At 44.4% G+C, this 16759-nt stretch overlaps 1 protein-coding gene across 1 annotated transcript in view; it reads right to left on the bottom strand.

The window, feature by feature from the left end:
- mars1 (methionyl-tRNA synthetase 1) overlaps positions 1-16759 on the bottom strand; it is a 71311-nt gene that overhangs the window by 44578 nt on the left and 9974 nt on the right. The window contains exons 3-7 of the mRNA XM_039006694.1: positions 13725-13803; positions 12368-12499; positions 11451-11526; positions 10248-10441; positions 8226-8338 (exon numbers count right to left, since the gene is read on the bottom strand). Coding sequence (XP_038862622.1) covers positions 8226-8338; positions 10248-10441; positions 11451-11526; positions 12368-12499; positions 13725-13803 — 594 coding nt within the window. The remainder of the gene's footprint in view (positions 1-8225; positions 8339-10247; positions 10442-11450; positions 11527-12367; positions 12500-13724; positions 13804-16759) is intronic.

The following is a 16759-nucleotide window of genomic DNA, read 5'->3' as shown; positions in this document are numbered from 1 at the left end:
CAATATAGGGACTTATAGGGTTCGTGCAGACAGTGGCAAGTCAAATTCAAGGGCTTTCAAGCACTAATATATTTTCAGGGACCATTAAAACCTGTTGAGGACAGAGGGCGCTGTTTTCACTTTGGGGGAAAATCGTGCCCAATTTAAAACGGCCTCGTACTCAATTCTTGCTCGTACAATATGCATATTATTATTACTATTGGATAGAAAACACTCTCTAGTTTCTAAAACCGTTTGAATTATATCTGTGAGTAAAACAGAACTCATTTGGCACAAACTTCCTGACCAGGAAGTGGAAAGTCTGAAAACTATTCTCTGTTCTAGGTCCTGCCTATAAATGGGCATGATACGTATTAGTATACATGCACGTCATACACCTTCCCCTAGATGTCAAGAGGCAGTGAGAGAAGAAATGGAGTGTTTATCTTGGTCTGAGTTGGAATAAATACTCTTGGAATGACGTGTCACCCATTTCCTGTTTTCTGGAAAGCGCGAGGATGGAGCTGGAATTGCCTTCTGAAATGCTGTCGTTATAGGCGACTACTATCTCCGGCTTTGATTTTATTTGATACATGTGACAATATCATCGTAAAGTATGTTTTTTCAATATAGTTTTATTATATTATTGAAATTTATTCGGGACGTTAGGCGTGTTGCATTGTGTGCCTTTGTTCAGGAAGGAGAGGTTCGCGCCACTTGGCTAGTGTGCTTGCTAAATCGAGAGGGAAAAAGGACGTTCTAAATCCAAACAACGATTGTTCTTGACAAAGGACCCCTTGTACAACATTCTGATGGAAGATCAGCAAAAGTAGGACCCATTTTATGATGCTATTTCATATATCTGTCGAACTGTGTACTATTAGTTTTGCGCCCAGGTTTTGGGCACTTGCTCGCCATAACGTAAGCCTTATGTCGTAATTAAGTTATTTTTAGAATTCTAACACTGCGATTGCATTAAGAACTAGTGTATCTATCATTTCCTATACAACATGTATTTTTTAGTTATGTTTATGAATAGCTATTTGGTCAGAATATGTGTGTCAGAAAAAGTGTCAGAAAAATATCCCGGACGTTGTGGGAAAAATATGCTAAGTTAGCACAATGTATAACCACTGATTTCAGCTCTAAATATGCACATTTTCGAACAAAACATAAGTGTATGTATAACCTGATGTTATAGGACTGTCATCTGATGAAGCATATCAAGGTTAGTCAAAAATTATATATCTTTTGCTGGTTTGTTACGATCGCTAACTTTTGCTGCTGGTAAATGGCTTGTGTTTCTGGCTATTGTGGTAAGCTAATATAACGCTATATTGTGTTTTCGCTGTAAAACACTTAAGAAATCGGAAATATTGTCTGGAATCACAAGATGCCTGTCTTTCATTTGCTGTACACTATGTATTTTTCAGAAATGTTTTATGATGAGTATTTAGGTATTTGACATTGGTGTCTGTAATTATTCTGGCTGCTTTCGGTGCAATTTCTGATTGTAGCTGCAATGTAAACTATGATTTATACCTGAAATATGCACATTTTTCGAACAAAACATAGATTTATTGAGTTTGAGTTTGAGTTTATTTTTACAGGGACAGTGCACATTAATCAACGTTTCAGTAAAAGTGCCGGTTTTAGCCAGCCGGCTAATTTTCAACCGCAGTCCCTGGGCAGGTTATTAAAAACAATTACAATATAGACAATAGCAACATAGAACAAGACATAGCAACATAGGACAAGCAAGACGTAGCATACAGACAGAGCAACATAGAACAAAAAGCAGCAAGACAAAATTCATAAAAGCGACAAAGTGTTTCCACACCTCACCATACAGACAACAGACATGGAAAGCGGCAACACACAGCTAGGGACCATGTTCACAAATCTGATTGACCTTTAGCCATGTCTTCAAGCATTTTGTGAAAGTGTGATATGTGGTGCAGTTATGTGTGTCTGATGGCAGTGTATTCCAGACATGGGAAGCTCTCACAGAAAAAGCGGATTTACTAAAGGTGCTTTTCCTTAGGGGAACTACAGTCACCTCTCATGGCAGACCTTGTGGATCTGCTGCCATATGTTTGGGTTTTCTGTTTAACAAAAATACTGAGTGGAGGGGGAGCCAAGCCATTTAGGATCTTGAATACAAGACATGCATCGGTGTATTGCACAAGATTTTCCCAACTCAGGAGCTCATGCTTTCTGAGGATGTGACAGTGATGATGGCTATTGGGCTTCCTATCAAGCACTTTGAGAGCCTGTTTGTAGACAGACTGAATAGGTCTTACTGTTGTACAGCAAGCTTGGGCCCAACTAGTCAAGCAGTATGTTAAGTGGGGGAGTATCATAGATTTGAAGTACAGTTTTGCTACCTCTGTAGTCAAACAATTTCGTATAAATCGGAAATTAGCTAGGTTGAATTTGGTTATTTGAATTACCTTTTTCACATGCTTTTTAAAAGAGAGGTTGGAATCAAGTATGATGCCAAGGTACTTAAAATCAGATACCACCTGGAGCTTCTCCCCTGACACATAGACATCTGGCTCAGTAGCATCTGTTGCCCTCTTTGTGAAGAACATGCAAACAGTTTTTTTCACATTGAGATGCAAACACGAGTCACTGAGCCACTTTGTAACCTGGACCATTACAGTAGTGAGTTCTTGTGCAGCTTGTTGTTTGCTCTTTGCATGCACATATATCACTGTATCATCTGCATACATTTGAACTTCAGACCCAGTACAGACAGAAGGCAGATCATTAATGTACAGGCTGAACAGGAGGGGCCCCAGTATTGACCCTTGGGGCACGCCCACATCATAGCTAAGAGTGGGCGACAGCTCATTGCTCACTCTGACACACTGAGTTCTGCCTTCAAGGTATGATTTCATCCATCTCAAGGCATCGGGGGAAAAGTTGAACTTGGACAATTTTGTGATGAGAATCTCATGGTTAACAGTATCAAAAGCCTTCCTTAGGTCCAGAAACACAGCCCCAACAACGCCCCCTTTGTCCATCTTGGACTTCACATTTTCCAGAAGAAAGCAGTTGGCCGTTTCTGTGGAGTGTTTCGCTCTGAAGCCAAACTGCATGGAATGTAATGTGAAGGGGCTGTTGTTGAGGTGGGCAATCAGTTGTTCTGCTACACACTTTTCAACAACCTTTGACACCACAGGTAGTATACTAATGGGCCTGTAGTTACTCACGTCAGCAGGGTCGCCTGATTTAAAGATGGCCGTTATTATGGCCGACTTCCATACCCTTGGAAACACCCCGAGACCAATAGATGTGTTGGTGACCTTAGTAATGGGGCCAATGAGTGACTCTTTGTAGTTTTTAAGAAAGGTAGAGTCCATCCCAAACACATCTTTGGCTTTAGAGTTCTTTAGTGAGCTAATCACCTTTTCCACCTTTGACTCAGAAACCTCCCTTATGATGAAGACAGGTTGAGCATCATTTACTAGCACTGAGCCCAAGAAACCAGCGGAGGGGTTCTGTGTCAGTACCCTGACAGAGTCAATAAAGTAGGAATTGAAGGCTATTGCTATTTCGACTGCATCCTGTGTTAGATTGTTATTCACCATGATTTCTAGTCTTTTTGCAGTGTTACTATGGTCTTTCCCTGTTAACTTTTTTAGATTCTCCCAGATCAGTTTAGAATTTCCCTTTGCTTCACCAATTATGTTAATAAAAAAGTTTGCCTTGGCCTGTCTGATTTCTTTCATCACCTTATTTCTCAACATGGTAAACCTACGTCTGTCATGCTCTAATTTGGATCTTAGGGCTATGTTTAGATAATAATCTCGTTCTTTCATCAATTTCCAGATTTCTCCATTTAGCCAAGGAAGAGTGCTCTTTTGGCCAGGTTTGGATTTGATTTTCTTTAGGAAACCATTTAATGTAGTCTGGATTGTGGATAGAAAAACTTGACTATCAGCTTCCACGTCTGCATAGGACAAGAGATCATTCCAGTTAATTCCCTTAATTGCGTTTTCAAAATAGCTTAATTCACTCTTAGGTATTCTTAGTTGATCAGGCTTTCTAACAATAGAGAGGTTAAACCTGCTCTTAGACAGCTTTCTGGCTATAAGTGTCAGATTATGATCAGATAGCCCAGTAACCATATTGAATGATTTAGTCACTCTCTCTGGTTTATTACTGAACACCAAATCAATCTGTGTTTTAGAGCAACAAGTCACCCTGGTTGGCCCTTTAACTAGCTGTGTAAGGTCAAAGGTATTAGTGATCCGTTTGAGGGTTTTCCTACAACACTTGTCTTCATAATTAATGTTAAAATCTCCCATTAAGATGACCTCTTTCCCAAAATCACATTCCCTAAGCATGTTATTAAACTGATCAAAAAACACACTTTTGGTGGAAGGTGGCCTATACATTCCAATGAGGGTAAAAGACATTTGGGGAGACAGTGTAATGTTCAGGCCAATACATTCTAGTTCATTATCACATGACCACTCAATTTGTTTACATCGGATATGTTCTTTAATGTAAATCATCACACCCCCTCCTCTTCCTTCAGTCCTGTCTCTCCTGAAAACATTGTAGCCAGGCACAATCAAAGCAGCAGATGGAGAGTTTTTATGGAGCCATGTCTCTGAGAGGCAGAGAAAGTCAAGGTTGGAGTCTGTGAGTAGATGTTGAATTTGATCACTTTTTGGAATGACACTACGAATGTTCAAGTGCCCCCCTAGTAGTCCCTTGGGCTTAGCTCGTGGGTCCCAGATGACTCGAGAGTGATTGACACATTGAAAAAAGTTAAATTTTCTGTGTTTTCTGACGGCTGGGTTTAGGCCGTTTTGTTTCGTTTTGATTAGGGGCAGTTCGGTAGCGCAATTAACAATCCCTCCCGCCTGCACTGGATGCGGGGAACTAATTAAAACAGCTTGCGTACCAGAAGCAGAGTCAGGGATCGCATATAGCGACTTTGGTATGTTTGAAGAGTCAAAATCTATCCTGGAGCCGGGTGAGTCGAGAGAAACCATAGGACCATAGCACTCACCCACTTCCACAGCGGCGACGATCAGTGGACGAGGCCATCCACCGCTTTCCACTCCGGTGCGTATCGCTGGCTCGGTGATGTTGGGCCCAGGATTGAGTTGCACATCCCCGGAGAGCAGGAGGGTAGTGAACAGGTAGTTTAACAGTTTCCGATAAATGTTGGACTTGTGTTTGTTGCGCCTAAGCGGTTCAGTAGAATAAGGAGCGAGGTAGACTTGGCCATTATTCAGAACATTATGGTATGCTGTGTACTGTCCGCTCCCGTGGAACGGTGAACCAATGTGTTTGGTGTTAATATTCTCCGGTAGTAGACTGATTGTGTCATCCCAGCAAGGACGCACTGAGATTATCAGTAGAGCAGCTACATAACTGACAATCATGGCAGAGTACTGGAGATAAAACACATAATTGCGCTTTAACTCTTTGCATGAGTTACTTAGCTGGGGTCGGCGTACACCTGATGGTTTAGATAAAATTACAGAATTCGAATGAGAAGCGGCACCTGCCGCACCACCCTGTCTTCCGTCCGCCATTTTGCCGGTCCGCCAAGACTGCGGGATGCGTTGACTAACGATCAACAGTAGTTCCAGCGCTTTGGTGTTCCGTCACTGGTTACTTGGACATCCCGTCACTGGTTACTTGGACATATTGAATAACATGTTATAAGACTGTCATCTGATGAAGTTGTTTGTTGGTTAGTTTGGTTGGTTCTTGGTTAGTTAGGTTGGCTTTGTGCATGCTACCTGTGCTGTGAAAAATGTCTGTCCTTTTTTGTATTTGGTGGTGAGCTAACATAAATATACGTGCTGTTTTCGCTGTAAAACATTTTAAAAATCGGACATGTTGGCTGGATTCACAAGATGTGTACCTTTCATTTGCTGTATTGGACTTGTTAATGTGTGAATGTTCTAAAAAATATATTTTGAATTTCACGCTCTGCCTTTTCAGTGGAATGTGGGAGGAGTTCCGCTAGCGGAACGCCAGAGTCAGACAGGTTAACTATTACAAATTGATTTTATGCAATTATTTCTTGTCTCCACCAGATGGCAGTAGATTGCCACAAACTCATGGAGATTTTTTTGTTTTAAACATTAAAAAAAACATTGTATTCATCGCTAACTTCCAAGTTCTACTCAATAATACGTTGTTTCACTACTTATTTACTACATAAACTCAGCAAAAAAAGAAATGTCCTCTCACGGTCAACTACATATATTTTCAGCAAACTTAATATGTGTAAATATTTGTATGAACATAACAAGATTCAACAACTGAAACATAAACTGAACAAGTTCCACAGACATGTGACTAACAGAAATTGAATAATGTGTCCCTGAACAAAGAGGGGTTCAAAATCAAAAGTAACAGTCAGTATCTGGTGTGGCCACCAGCTGCATTAAGCCCTGCAGTGCATCTCCTCCTCATGGACTGCACCAGATTTGCCAGTTCTTGCTGTGAGATGTTACCCCCTCCTCCACCAAGGCACCTGCAAGTTCCCGGACATTTCTGGGGAGAATGGGTCTAGCCCTCATCCTCCGATCCAACAGGTCCCAGACGTGCTCAATGGGATTGAGATCCAGGCTCTTCGCTGGCCATGACAGAACCCTGACATTCCTGTCTTGCAGGAAATCACGCACAGAACGAGCAGTATGGCTGGTGGCATTGTCATGCTGGAGGGTCATGTCAGGATGAGCCTGCAGGAAGGGTACCACATGAGGGAGGAGGATGACTTCCCTGTAACGTACAGCGTTGAGATAGCTTGTTGTCATTGCAGGCACAGTCCGATGATGCTGTGACACCCCGCCCCAGACCATGACGGACCCTCCACCTCCAAATCGATCCCGCTCCAGAGTATAGGCCTCGGTGTAACGCTCATTCCTTCCCACAGGTGTGAAGTTATTTGGATTTCTACAAATTATCTTTGAAAGACAGGGTCCTGAAAAAGGGATGCTTCTTTTTTTGTTGAGTTTATATACATGAGTGGTAACTGAAGTCAGTGCTGATGAGCAGAGTTTTGAGACATGCCTACTAGTGAACACATATTTCCTAGGTCACGTTACTACACAATTCCAGCTTAATGACGGTTTTTAATTGGGCATTTGCGAATCTACTACTTAATAACTACGAAAAAGTATCTTGCTATCGACTGGCAGCTTTGGTGTCGCCGAGAAGGGGGGGTGGGCTGTGTGAGGAAAACGACACGTGAGCGGACAGCAGAACGGCAGGGAGAATGGCTGCGGAATATTGCGGGCGCCCTACGAATGAGGCGATTGGCAAAAAAGCTCGGGAGGTTGTCGCAGAGTAATGAGTCAAAAGGTAGATCAGGCGCCAACGCAGGATGCAGCGGTGAGTCTTTCCTCCCTTCACGTGGCTCTTCAGGGCCGATTCACCCACGCTAACACAGGATGCAGCGGTGAGTCTTTCCTCCCTTCACGTGGCTCTTCAGGGCCGATTCACCCACGCTAACACAGGATGCAGCGGTGAGTCTTTCCTCCCTTCACGTGGCTCTTCAGGGCCGATTCACCCACGCTAACACAGGATGCAGCAGTGAGTCTTTCCTCCCTTCACGTGGCTCTTCAGGGCCGATTCACCCACGCTAACACAGGATGCAGCGGTGAGTCTTTCCTCCCTTCACGTGGCTCTTCAGGGCCGATTCACCCACGCTCACAATGTCAAAGTCTGACGCATTTTTTGTACCTTACACGCTATGGGTTGGTGGGGTCCAGTGACGTAGTGGTAAAAAAGGTGAGTAAAACTATACTGAACAAAAATATAAACGTAACATGTAAAGTGTTGGTCCCATGTTCCATGAGCTGAAAAAGATCCCAGAAATGTTCCTTAAGCACAACAGCCAGGATCTACATTTTCCTGCCATTTTAGCGATCGATGTGACGCTTGGCGGCGCCTAGTCAGTCAGTTCTGTACCTGCCTGGCTGAGTGGCGGTGGAATGAGCGAGCTCACCTGGCAACCAGAAAAACACGTGAGGCAATAAAACTCTGTAGTCTGCATGGAATTGAATTCGCGAGACCAATACATTTTTATATTTTCATAAACATATTTCATCATTATCTGTTCTCCTCTTAAATTTTAATTCAAGTACTAACTTGTGAAAAATTTCTGATTTTCATGGGATTCCAGAGTACCAAAAGGAAGTACTTTAAGCAGCTGAAGCACCTTGTTCGGACCCTGCGGACTGGATATTATGTAGCGTACTCACATAGGGTGTTGTCTCTCTGGAACCATGGGTAAGTCTGCAAGTCCTTTACCCCAGGTGACCGCGGCAGACTGGATCTCTTCCTCTGACAGCACACAATCACCATCATCATCACCCTGGAGGACAGAAAACACATTACAGTCCCGTTATCATCACCCTGGAGGACAGAAAACACATTACAGTCCCGTCATCATCACCCTGGAGGACAGAAAACACATTACAGTCCCGTCATCATCACCCTGGAGGACAGAAAACACATTATAGTCCCGTCATCATCACCCTGGAGGACAGAAAACACATTACAGTCCCGTCATCATCACCCTGGAGGACAGAAAACACATTACAGTCCCGTCATCATCACCCTGGAGGACAGAAAACACATTACAGTCCCGTTATCATCACCCTGGAGGACAGAAAACACATTACAGTCCCGTCATCGTCACCCTGGAGGACAGAAAACACATTACAGTCCTGTCATCATCACCCTGGAGGACAGAAAACACATTACAGTCCCGTCATCATCACCCTGGAGGACAGAAAACACATTACAGTCCCGTCATCATCACCCTGGAGGACAGAAAACACATTACAGTCCTGTCATCGTCACCCTGGAGGACAGAAAACACATTACAGTCCCGTCATCATCACCCTGGAGGACAGAAAACACATTACAGTCCCGTCATCATCACCCTGGAGGACAGAAAACACATTATAGTCCCGTCATCATCACCCTGGAGGACAGAAAACACATTACAGTCCCGTCATCATCACCCTGGAGGACAGAAAACACATTACAGTCCCGTCATCATCACCCTGGAGGACAGAAAACACATTACAGTCCCGTTATCATCACCCTGGAGGACAGAAAACACATTACAGTCCCGTCATCGTCACCCTGGAGGACAGAAAACACATTACAGTCCCGTCATCATCACCCTGGAGGACAGAAAACACATTACAGTCCCGTCATCATCACCCTGGAGGACAGAAAACACATTACAGTCCCGTCATCATCACCCTGGAGGACAGAAAACACATTACAGTCCTGTCATCGTCACCCTGGAGGACAGAAAACACATTACAGTCCCGTCATCATCACCCTGGAGGACAGAAAACACATTACAGTCCCGTCATCGTCACCCTGGAGGACAGAAAACACATTACAGTCCCGTCATCAAACTGTAAAGCTAAAGAGAAAGAGAGAAATACTTATTTATGAGGCTCTTTAATTTTTATAATAATATTTTTTATTTAATTAAAATGTATCGACTGAAAATTCCACAATACAACAGCAGTAGTGTTGTACCTGTATACATGATTATATGTCCTGTTAATATTACTACGTGAATGAACTGGATTTCATTATCCTCATTGTACTGTACTGTTAATATTACTACTGGAATGAACTGGATTTCATTATCCTCATTGTACTGTTAATATTACTACTGGAATGAACTGGATTTCATTATCCTCATTGTACTGTTAATATTACTACGGGAATGAACTGGATTTCATTATCCTCATTGTACTGTTAATATTACTACTGGAATGAACTGGATTTCATTATCCTCATTATACTGTATTTACTGAAATGCTGCACCACTATACCACTTTGGCAATATCTACAAATCACATTTCATGCCAATAAATCAATCTGAGAGAGAGACAGAGAGGGAGAGACAGGGAGAGAGAGGGACACGACAAGACAGAGGGAGAGAGAGGTGGAGAGATATGGAGAGAGGGAGAGAGAGCATAGGACTCGGGGTGGATTGAAGTTTGGCTACTCTCTCACCTCCTCTCTATGTATTGCCGGCCAAAGAGGACCACAATGGAAAAAAGGCTTTGTGTTAACCTCAATGACAATAACATTAGCAGTGTGAATTGTTTTTAAATAAATCTTACATATCCAAATTGTACCATTTACAACCTCAAACATGTTACCAAACAGTTCCCTTGTATGATCTACTGTTGTAACCCAGGATTGGTGTTAAAACAAATTAAACACTAAATGTATTATTCTTTTACCTCAGGGCTGTTGCATGGCTGTGTGCCTCTACCCTGAACCTGTCCCTGACCATGGTGTGTGGCTGGCTGTCTCTGCAGGTAGGTCTTCAGAGACTCAGCCTTCAGTCCCTTCCCGTACAGTGCAGTCTGGGCTGCAGACCCACAGGCTGCCAACATGCCCACACGCTCAAACCAGTGCTGCAGCGTCTGATTACCTACAGTAAAAGGCCAAGAGGAACGGAAGCCACGGTTAAACACATACACTGACAGAAGTTTAACATAACACCAGTGGTGTAAAGTACTTTAAAGTACTACTTAAGTAGTTTTTTGGGGGGGTATCTGTACTTTAATATTTATATTTTTGACAACTTTCACTTCACTACATTCCTAAAGAAAATAATGTACTATTTAATCAATACATTTTCCCTGACACACAAACGTACTCGTTACATTTCAAATGCTTAGCAGGACAGGAGAATAGTCCAATTCATACACTTATTTTGGGCCGGCAGGTGGCCTAGTGGTTAGAGTGTAGGGGCGGCAGGTGGCCTAGTGGTTAGAGTGTAGGGGCGGCAGGTAGTCTAGTGGTTAGAGTGTAGGGGCGGCAGGTGGCCTAGTGGTTAGAGTGTAGGGGCGGCAGGTAGTCTAGTGGTTAGAGTGTAGGGGCGGCAGGTAGCCTAGTGGTTCGAGTGTTGGACTAGTAACAGAAAGGTTGCTAGGCCGAATCCCCGAGCTGACAAGGTAAAAATCTGTTGTTCTGCCCCTGAACATGTCAGTTAACCCAATGTTCCCCGGTAGACAGTCATTGTAAATAAAAAAATGTGTTCTTAACTGACTTGCCTAGTTAAATAAAGCAATTTAAATCAAGAGAACATGCCTCTGATCTGGCAGACTCACTAAACACACATGCTTTGTTTGTAAATGATGTCAGTGTTGGAGTGTCCCCCTGGCTGTCCGTCAATAAAACTAAAACAAGACGGTGCCATCTGGTTTGCTTAATATAAGAAATTTGAAATTATTTACGCTTTTACTTTTGATACATTTAAAACCAAATACTTTTAGACTTTTACTCGGGTAGTATTTTACTGGGTGACATTCACTCGAATAATTTTCTATGAAGTATCTTTACTTTTACTCAAATATGACAATTGGGTACTTTTTCCACCACTGTATAACACCTAAACTAGATCAAATGCTATTTTTTTCTTTTTACGTATCACTCACCTGATACCAGACTGCTGTCAGACAGGATGGGGTAGAGAGCTGCCCACAGAACCACGTCTGCCACTGAAACCATCTCCTAAAACACACAGCCCAGTTCAATCAATCATTCACATGTATTTCAGAAAGCCCTTTTCACAACAACTATTGTCAGTAAGCACTTCACAGTAACATACAAGCAGAAGTCAATTACACTATATTTGACATTCATGTGTGTTTTCCAATCAGATTTAAAGGTGTGTGTTGAGTTGTGAAGGTGTGTGTGTTGAGTTGTGAAGGTGTGTGTGTGTGTGTGTGTGTGTGTGTGTTTAGTTGTGAAGGTGTGTGTGTGTCGTGAAGGTGTGTGTGTTGAGTTGTGAAGGTGTGTGTGTGTGTGTGTGTGTGTGTGTGTGTGTGTGTGTGTGTGTGTGTCTCCCTCACGTGAAGGTGTGTGTGTGTGTGTGTGTGTGTGTGTGTGTGTGTGTGTGTGTGTGTGTGTGTGTGTGTGTGTGTGTGTCGTGAAGGTGTGTGTGTGTCGTGAAGGTGTGTGTGTTGAGTTGTAAAGGTGTGTGTGTGTTGAGTTGTAAAGGTGTGTGTGTTGAGTTGTAAAGGTGTGTGTGTTGAGTTGTAAAGGTGTGTGTGTTGAGTTGTAAAGGTGTGTGTGTTGAGTTGTAAAGGTGTGTGTCTTGAGTTGTAAAGGTGTGTGTGTTGAGTTGTAAAGGTGTGTGTGTGTTGAGTTGTAAAGGTGTGTGTGTGTTGAGTTGTAAAGGTGTGTGTGTTGAGTTGTAAAGGTGTGTGTGTTGAGTTGTGAAGGTGTGTGTGTTGAGTTGTGAAGGTGTGTGTGTTGAGTTGTGAAGGTGTGTGTGTTGAGTTGTGAAGGTGTGTGTGTTGAGTTGTGAAGGTGTGTGTGTTGAGTTGTGAAGGTGTGTGTGTTTTCGTACAGCAGTGAGGAACAGCGTGGTCCTCTTGCTCAGGCTCTGGTCCAGGTAGCTGAGAGGTCCCTGTAGAACCCTGGTGGTTTCTGCTCCTTTTCCCTGCAGCACCACCATGTGAAGGGCCTGCATCACTGCAGGCTGGAGACAAGAATAACTTTATTCATATTATAGAATATAAAACAAACACCTGTACAACACAGAACAAGCGTTAGGGCCTCCGGAAGTGGCGCAGCGGTCTAAGGCACAGCATCGCAGTGCTTGAGGCGTCACTACAGACCCGGGTTCGATCCCGGGCTGTGTCGCAGCTGGCCGCGACCGGGAGACACATGAGGCAGGGAAACATTTTCCGTGTTAGGGGAGGGTTTGGCCGTCCGGGATGTCCTTGTCCCATCGCGCTCTAGCGACTCCTGTGACTCCAACACGGTCGCCAGGTGTATGGTGTTTCCTCAGAGACATTGGTGCGGCTGGCTTCCGGGTTAAGCGAGCAGTGTGTCAAGAAGCAGTGCTGCTTGGCACGGTCGTGTTTCCGGAGGACGCATGGCTCTCAGACTTCGCCTCTCCTGAGTCCATACGGGAGTTAAAGACTGAAACAACCAATTGGATATCATGAAATTTGGGAAGATAAAGGAGTAAAAAGTAAAAAATAAATAAAAATAAAGAACATGTGTTAAGACACCAATTGCAAAGATTAAAACAGAATGTGATTTGTCTATATGTTCAATTAATATACATGGTATATTTATTTATTTATTGTACACTTCCAGAAAGTCACTACGAATGGGAGCATCGTGGCTGATGATTTCCAGGAAGTCACTATGGATGGGAGCATCGTGGCTGATGATGTCCAGGAAGTCACTATGGATGGGAGCATTGTGGCTGATGATTTCCAGGAAGTCACTATGGATGGGAGCATCATGGCTGATGATTTCCAGGAAGTCAAAATGGATGGGAGCATCATGGCTGATGATTTCCAGGAAGTCATTACGAACGGGAGCATTGTGGCTGATGATTTCCAGGAAGTCCAAAAGGATGGGAGCATCATGGCTGATGATTTCCAGGAAGTCACTACGAATGGGAGCATCGTGGCTGATGATTTCCAGGAAGTCACTATGGATGAGAGCATCGTGGCTGATGATTTCCAGGAAGTAACTATGGATGAGAGCATCGTGGCTGATGATTTCCAGGAAGTCACTATGGATGAGAGCATCGTGGCTGATGATTTCCAGGAAGTCACTATGGATGAGAGCATCGTGGCTGATGATTTCCAGGAAGTCACAATGGATGACAGTATCATGGCTGAGGATTTCCAGGAAGTAAAAATGGATGGGCGCATCATGGCTGATGATTTATCAGACATTCTTACCTGTAGTTCTGTAGCTTCCCATTCCAGCCACTGGTTGACGATATCACTGGATTCCTGTCCATTCACCTCTATCAGGTATCTAAGGAAGGACACATGGATTAAAAGACTGGATGACTGAGGAATCTCTACAACGACACAGACCAGGTAATCACACAGCTACAGCTTTAAATCAGTTGGCTTAACAGACGATACAGATAATATACAGTTGGCTGGGTTTTCCGTGCATCGGCAAGACAGAACAGCTATGTCCGGTAAGACGAGGGGTGTGTGTCTATTTGTCAATACCAGCTGGTGCGTGATGTCTAATATTAAGGAAGTTTCAAAGTATTGCTCGCCTGAGGTAGAGTATCTCATGATAAGCAGTAGACCACACTATCTACCAAGAGAGTTTTCATCTATATTATTCTTAGCTGTCTATATACCACCACAAACCGATGCTGGCACTAAGACCGCACTCAACGAGCTGTATAAAGCCGTAAGCAAACAAGAAAATGCCCATCCAGAAGTGGCGCTCCTAGTGGTCGGGGACTTTAACGCAGGCAAACTTAAATCTGTTTTAACTCATTTCTACCAGGATGTTACATGTGCAACCAGAGGAAGAAAAAAAACACCTTTACTCCACACACAGAGAGGAGTACAAAGCTCTCCCTCGCCCTCCATTTAACAAATCTGACCATAAATCTATCCTCCTGATTCCTGCTTACAAGCAAAAATTAAAGCAGGAAGTACCAGTGACTCGCTCAAAATGGAAGTGGTCTGATGACGCGGATGCTACGCTACAGGGCTGATTTGCTAGCACAGACTGGAATATGTTCCGGGATTCATCCAATGGCATTGAGGAGTATACCACCTCAGTCACCGGCTCCATCAATAAGTGCATCGACGTCGTCCCCACAGTGACCGTACGTACATATCCCAACCAGAAGTCATGGATTACAGGCAACATCCGCACCAAGCTAAAGGCTAGAGCTGCCGCTTTCAAGGAGCCGGACACTAATCCGGAATCTTATAAGAAATCTTACTATGCCCTCAGACGAACCATCAAACAGAAAAAGCGTCAATACAGGTCTAAGATTGAATCCTACTACACCGGCTGACACTCGTCGGACGTGACAGGGCTTGCAAACTATTACGGACTACAAAGGGAAACCCAGCCGCAAGCTGCCCAGTGACACAAGCCTACCAGACGGGTTAAATGCCTTTTATGCTCGCTTCGAGGCAAGCAACACTGAAGCATGCATGAGAACACCAGCTGTTCCTCTCGCTCTCTGTAGCCGATGTGAGCAAGACATTTATACAGGTCAACATTCACAAGGCCTAGATGGATTACCAGGACGTGTCCTCAAAGCACGCATGTACCAACTGGCAAGTGTCTCCACTGACATTTTCAACCTCTCCCTGACCGAGTCTGTGATACCTACATGTTTCAAGCAGACCACCATAGTTCCTGTACCCAAGAAAGCAAAGGTAACCTGCCTAAATGACTACCGACCCTTAGCACTCACGTCGGTAGCCATGAAGTGCTTTGAAAGGCTGGTCATGGCTCACATCAACACCATCATCCCGGAAACCCTAGACCCACTCCAATTCACATGACGCAATTTCAATCGCACTCCACACTGCCCTTTCCCATCTGGACAAAAGGAACACCTATGTGAGAATGCTGTTCATTGACTACAGCTCGGCGTTCAACACAATAGTGCCCACAAAGCTCATCACTAAGCTAAGAACTCTGGGACTAAAAACCTTCCTCTGCAACTGGATCCTGGATTTCCTGACGGTCCGCCCCCAGATGGTAAGGGTAGGCAACAACATATCTGTCACGCTGATCCTCAACACGGGGGCCCCTCAGGGGTGCGTGCTTAGTCCCCTCCCTGTTCACCCACGACTGCGTGGCCAAGCACGACTCCAACACCATCATTAAGTTTCCTGACGACAAAGCGGTGGTAGGCCTGATCACCGACAACGATGAGACAGCCTACAGGAAGGAGGTCAGAGACCTGGCAGTGTGGTGCCAGGGCAACAACCTCTCCCTCAACGTGAGCAAGACAAAGGAGATGATCGTGGATTACAGGAAAAGGAGGGCCGAACACGCCCCCATTCACGTCGACGGGGCTGTAGTGGAGAGGGTCGAGAGTTCCTCAAGTTCCTTGGTATCCACATCACCAAGAAAATATCATGGTCCAAACACAGAAAGTCGTGAATAGGGTACAACAACGCCTTTCCACCTCAGGAGACTGAAAAGATTTTGCATGGGTCCCCAGATCCTCAAAAAGTTCTACAGCTGCACAATCGAGAGCATCCTGACCGGTTGCATCACCGCCTGGTATGGCAACTGCTCGGCATCCGACCGTAAGGTGCTACAGAGGGTAGTGCGTGCAGCCCAGTACATCACTGGGGCCAAACTTCCTGCTATCCAGGACCTATATAGGCGGTGTCAGAGGAAAGCCCAAAAGACTCCAGTCACCGAAGTAATAGACTGTTCTCTCTGCTACCCCACGACAAGTGGAACCGGAGTGCCAAGTCCAGGTCCAAAAGGCTCCTTAACAGCTTCTACTCCCAAGCCATAAGACTGCTGAACAATTAATCAAAATGGCCACCTGGACTATTTATATTGACCCCCTCCTTTGTTTTTACACTGCTGCTACTCGCTGTTAATTATCTATGCCTCGTCACTTTACCCCTACCTACGTGTAAAAATTACCTCCACTAACCTGTACTCCCTGCACATTGACTCTGTACCGGTACCCCCTGAATATAGCCTGCACATTGACTCGGTACCGGTACCCCCTGTATATAGCCTCCACGTTGACTCGGTACCGGTACCCCTTGTATATAGCCTCCACATTGACTCGGTACCGGTACCCCCTGAATATAGCCTCCACATTGACTCGGTACCGGTACCCCCTGAATATAGCCTCCACATTGACTCGGTACCGGTACCCCCTGAATATAGCCTCCACATTGACTCGGTACCGGTACCCCTTGTATATAGCCTCCACATTGACTCTGTACCGGTACCACCTGTATATAGC

The sequence above is a fragment of the Salvelinus namaycush genome, chromosome 2 (assembly GCF_016432855.1).
Source record: "Salvelinus namaycush isolate Seneca chromosome 2, SaNama_1.0, whole genome shotgun sequence".
NCBI classification, from domain to species: domain Eukaryota; kingdom Metazoa; phylum Chordata; class Actinopteri; order Salmoniformes; family Salmonidae; genus Salvelinus; species Salvelinus namaycush.
This window is presented reverse-complemented; position numbering and strand designations above follow the sequence as displayed.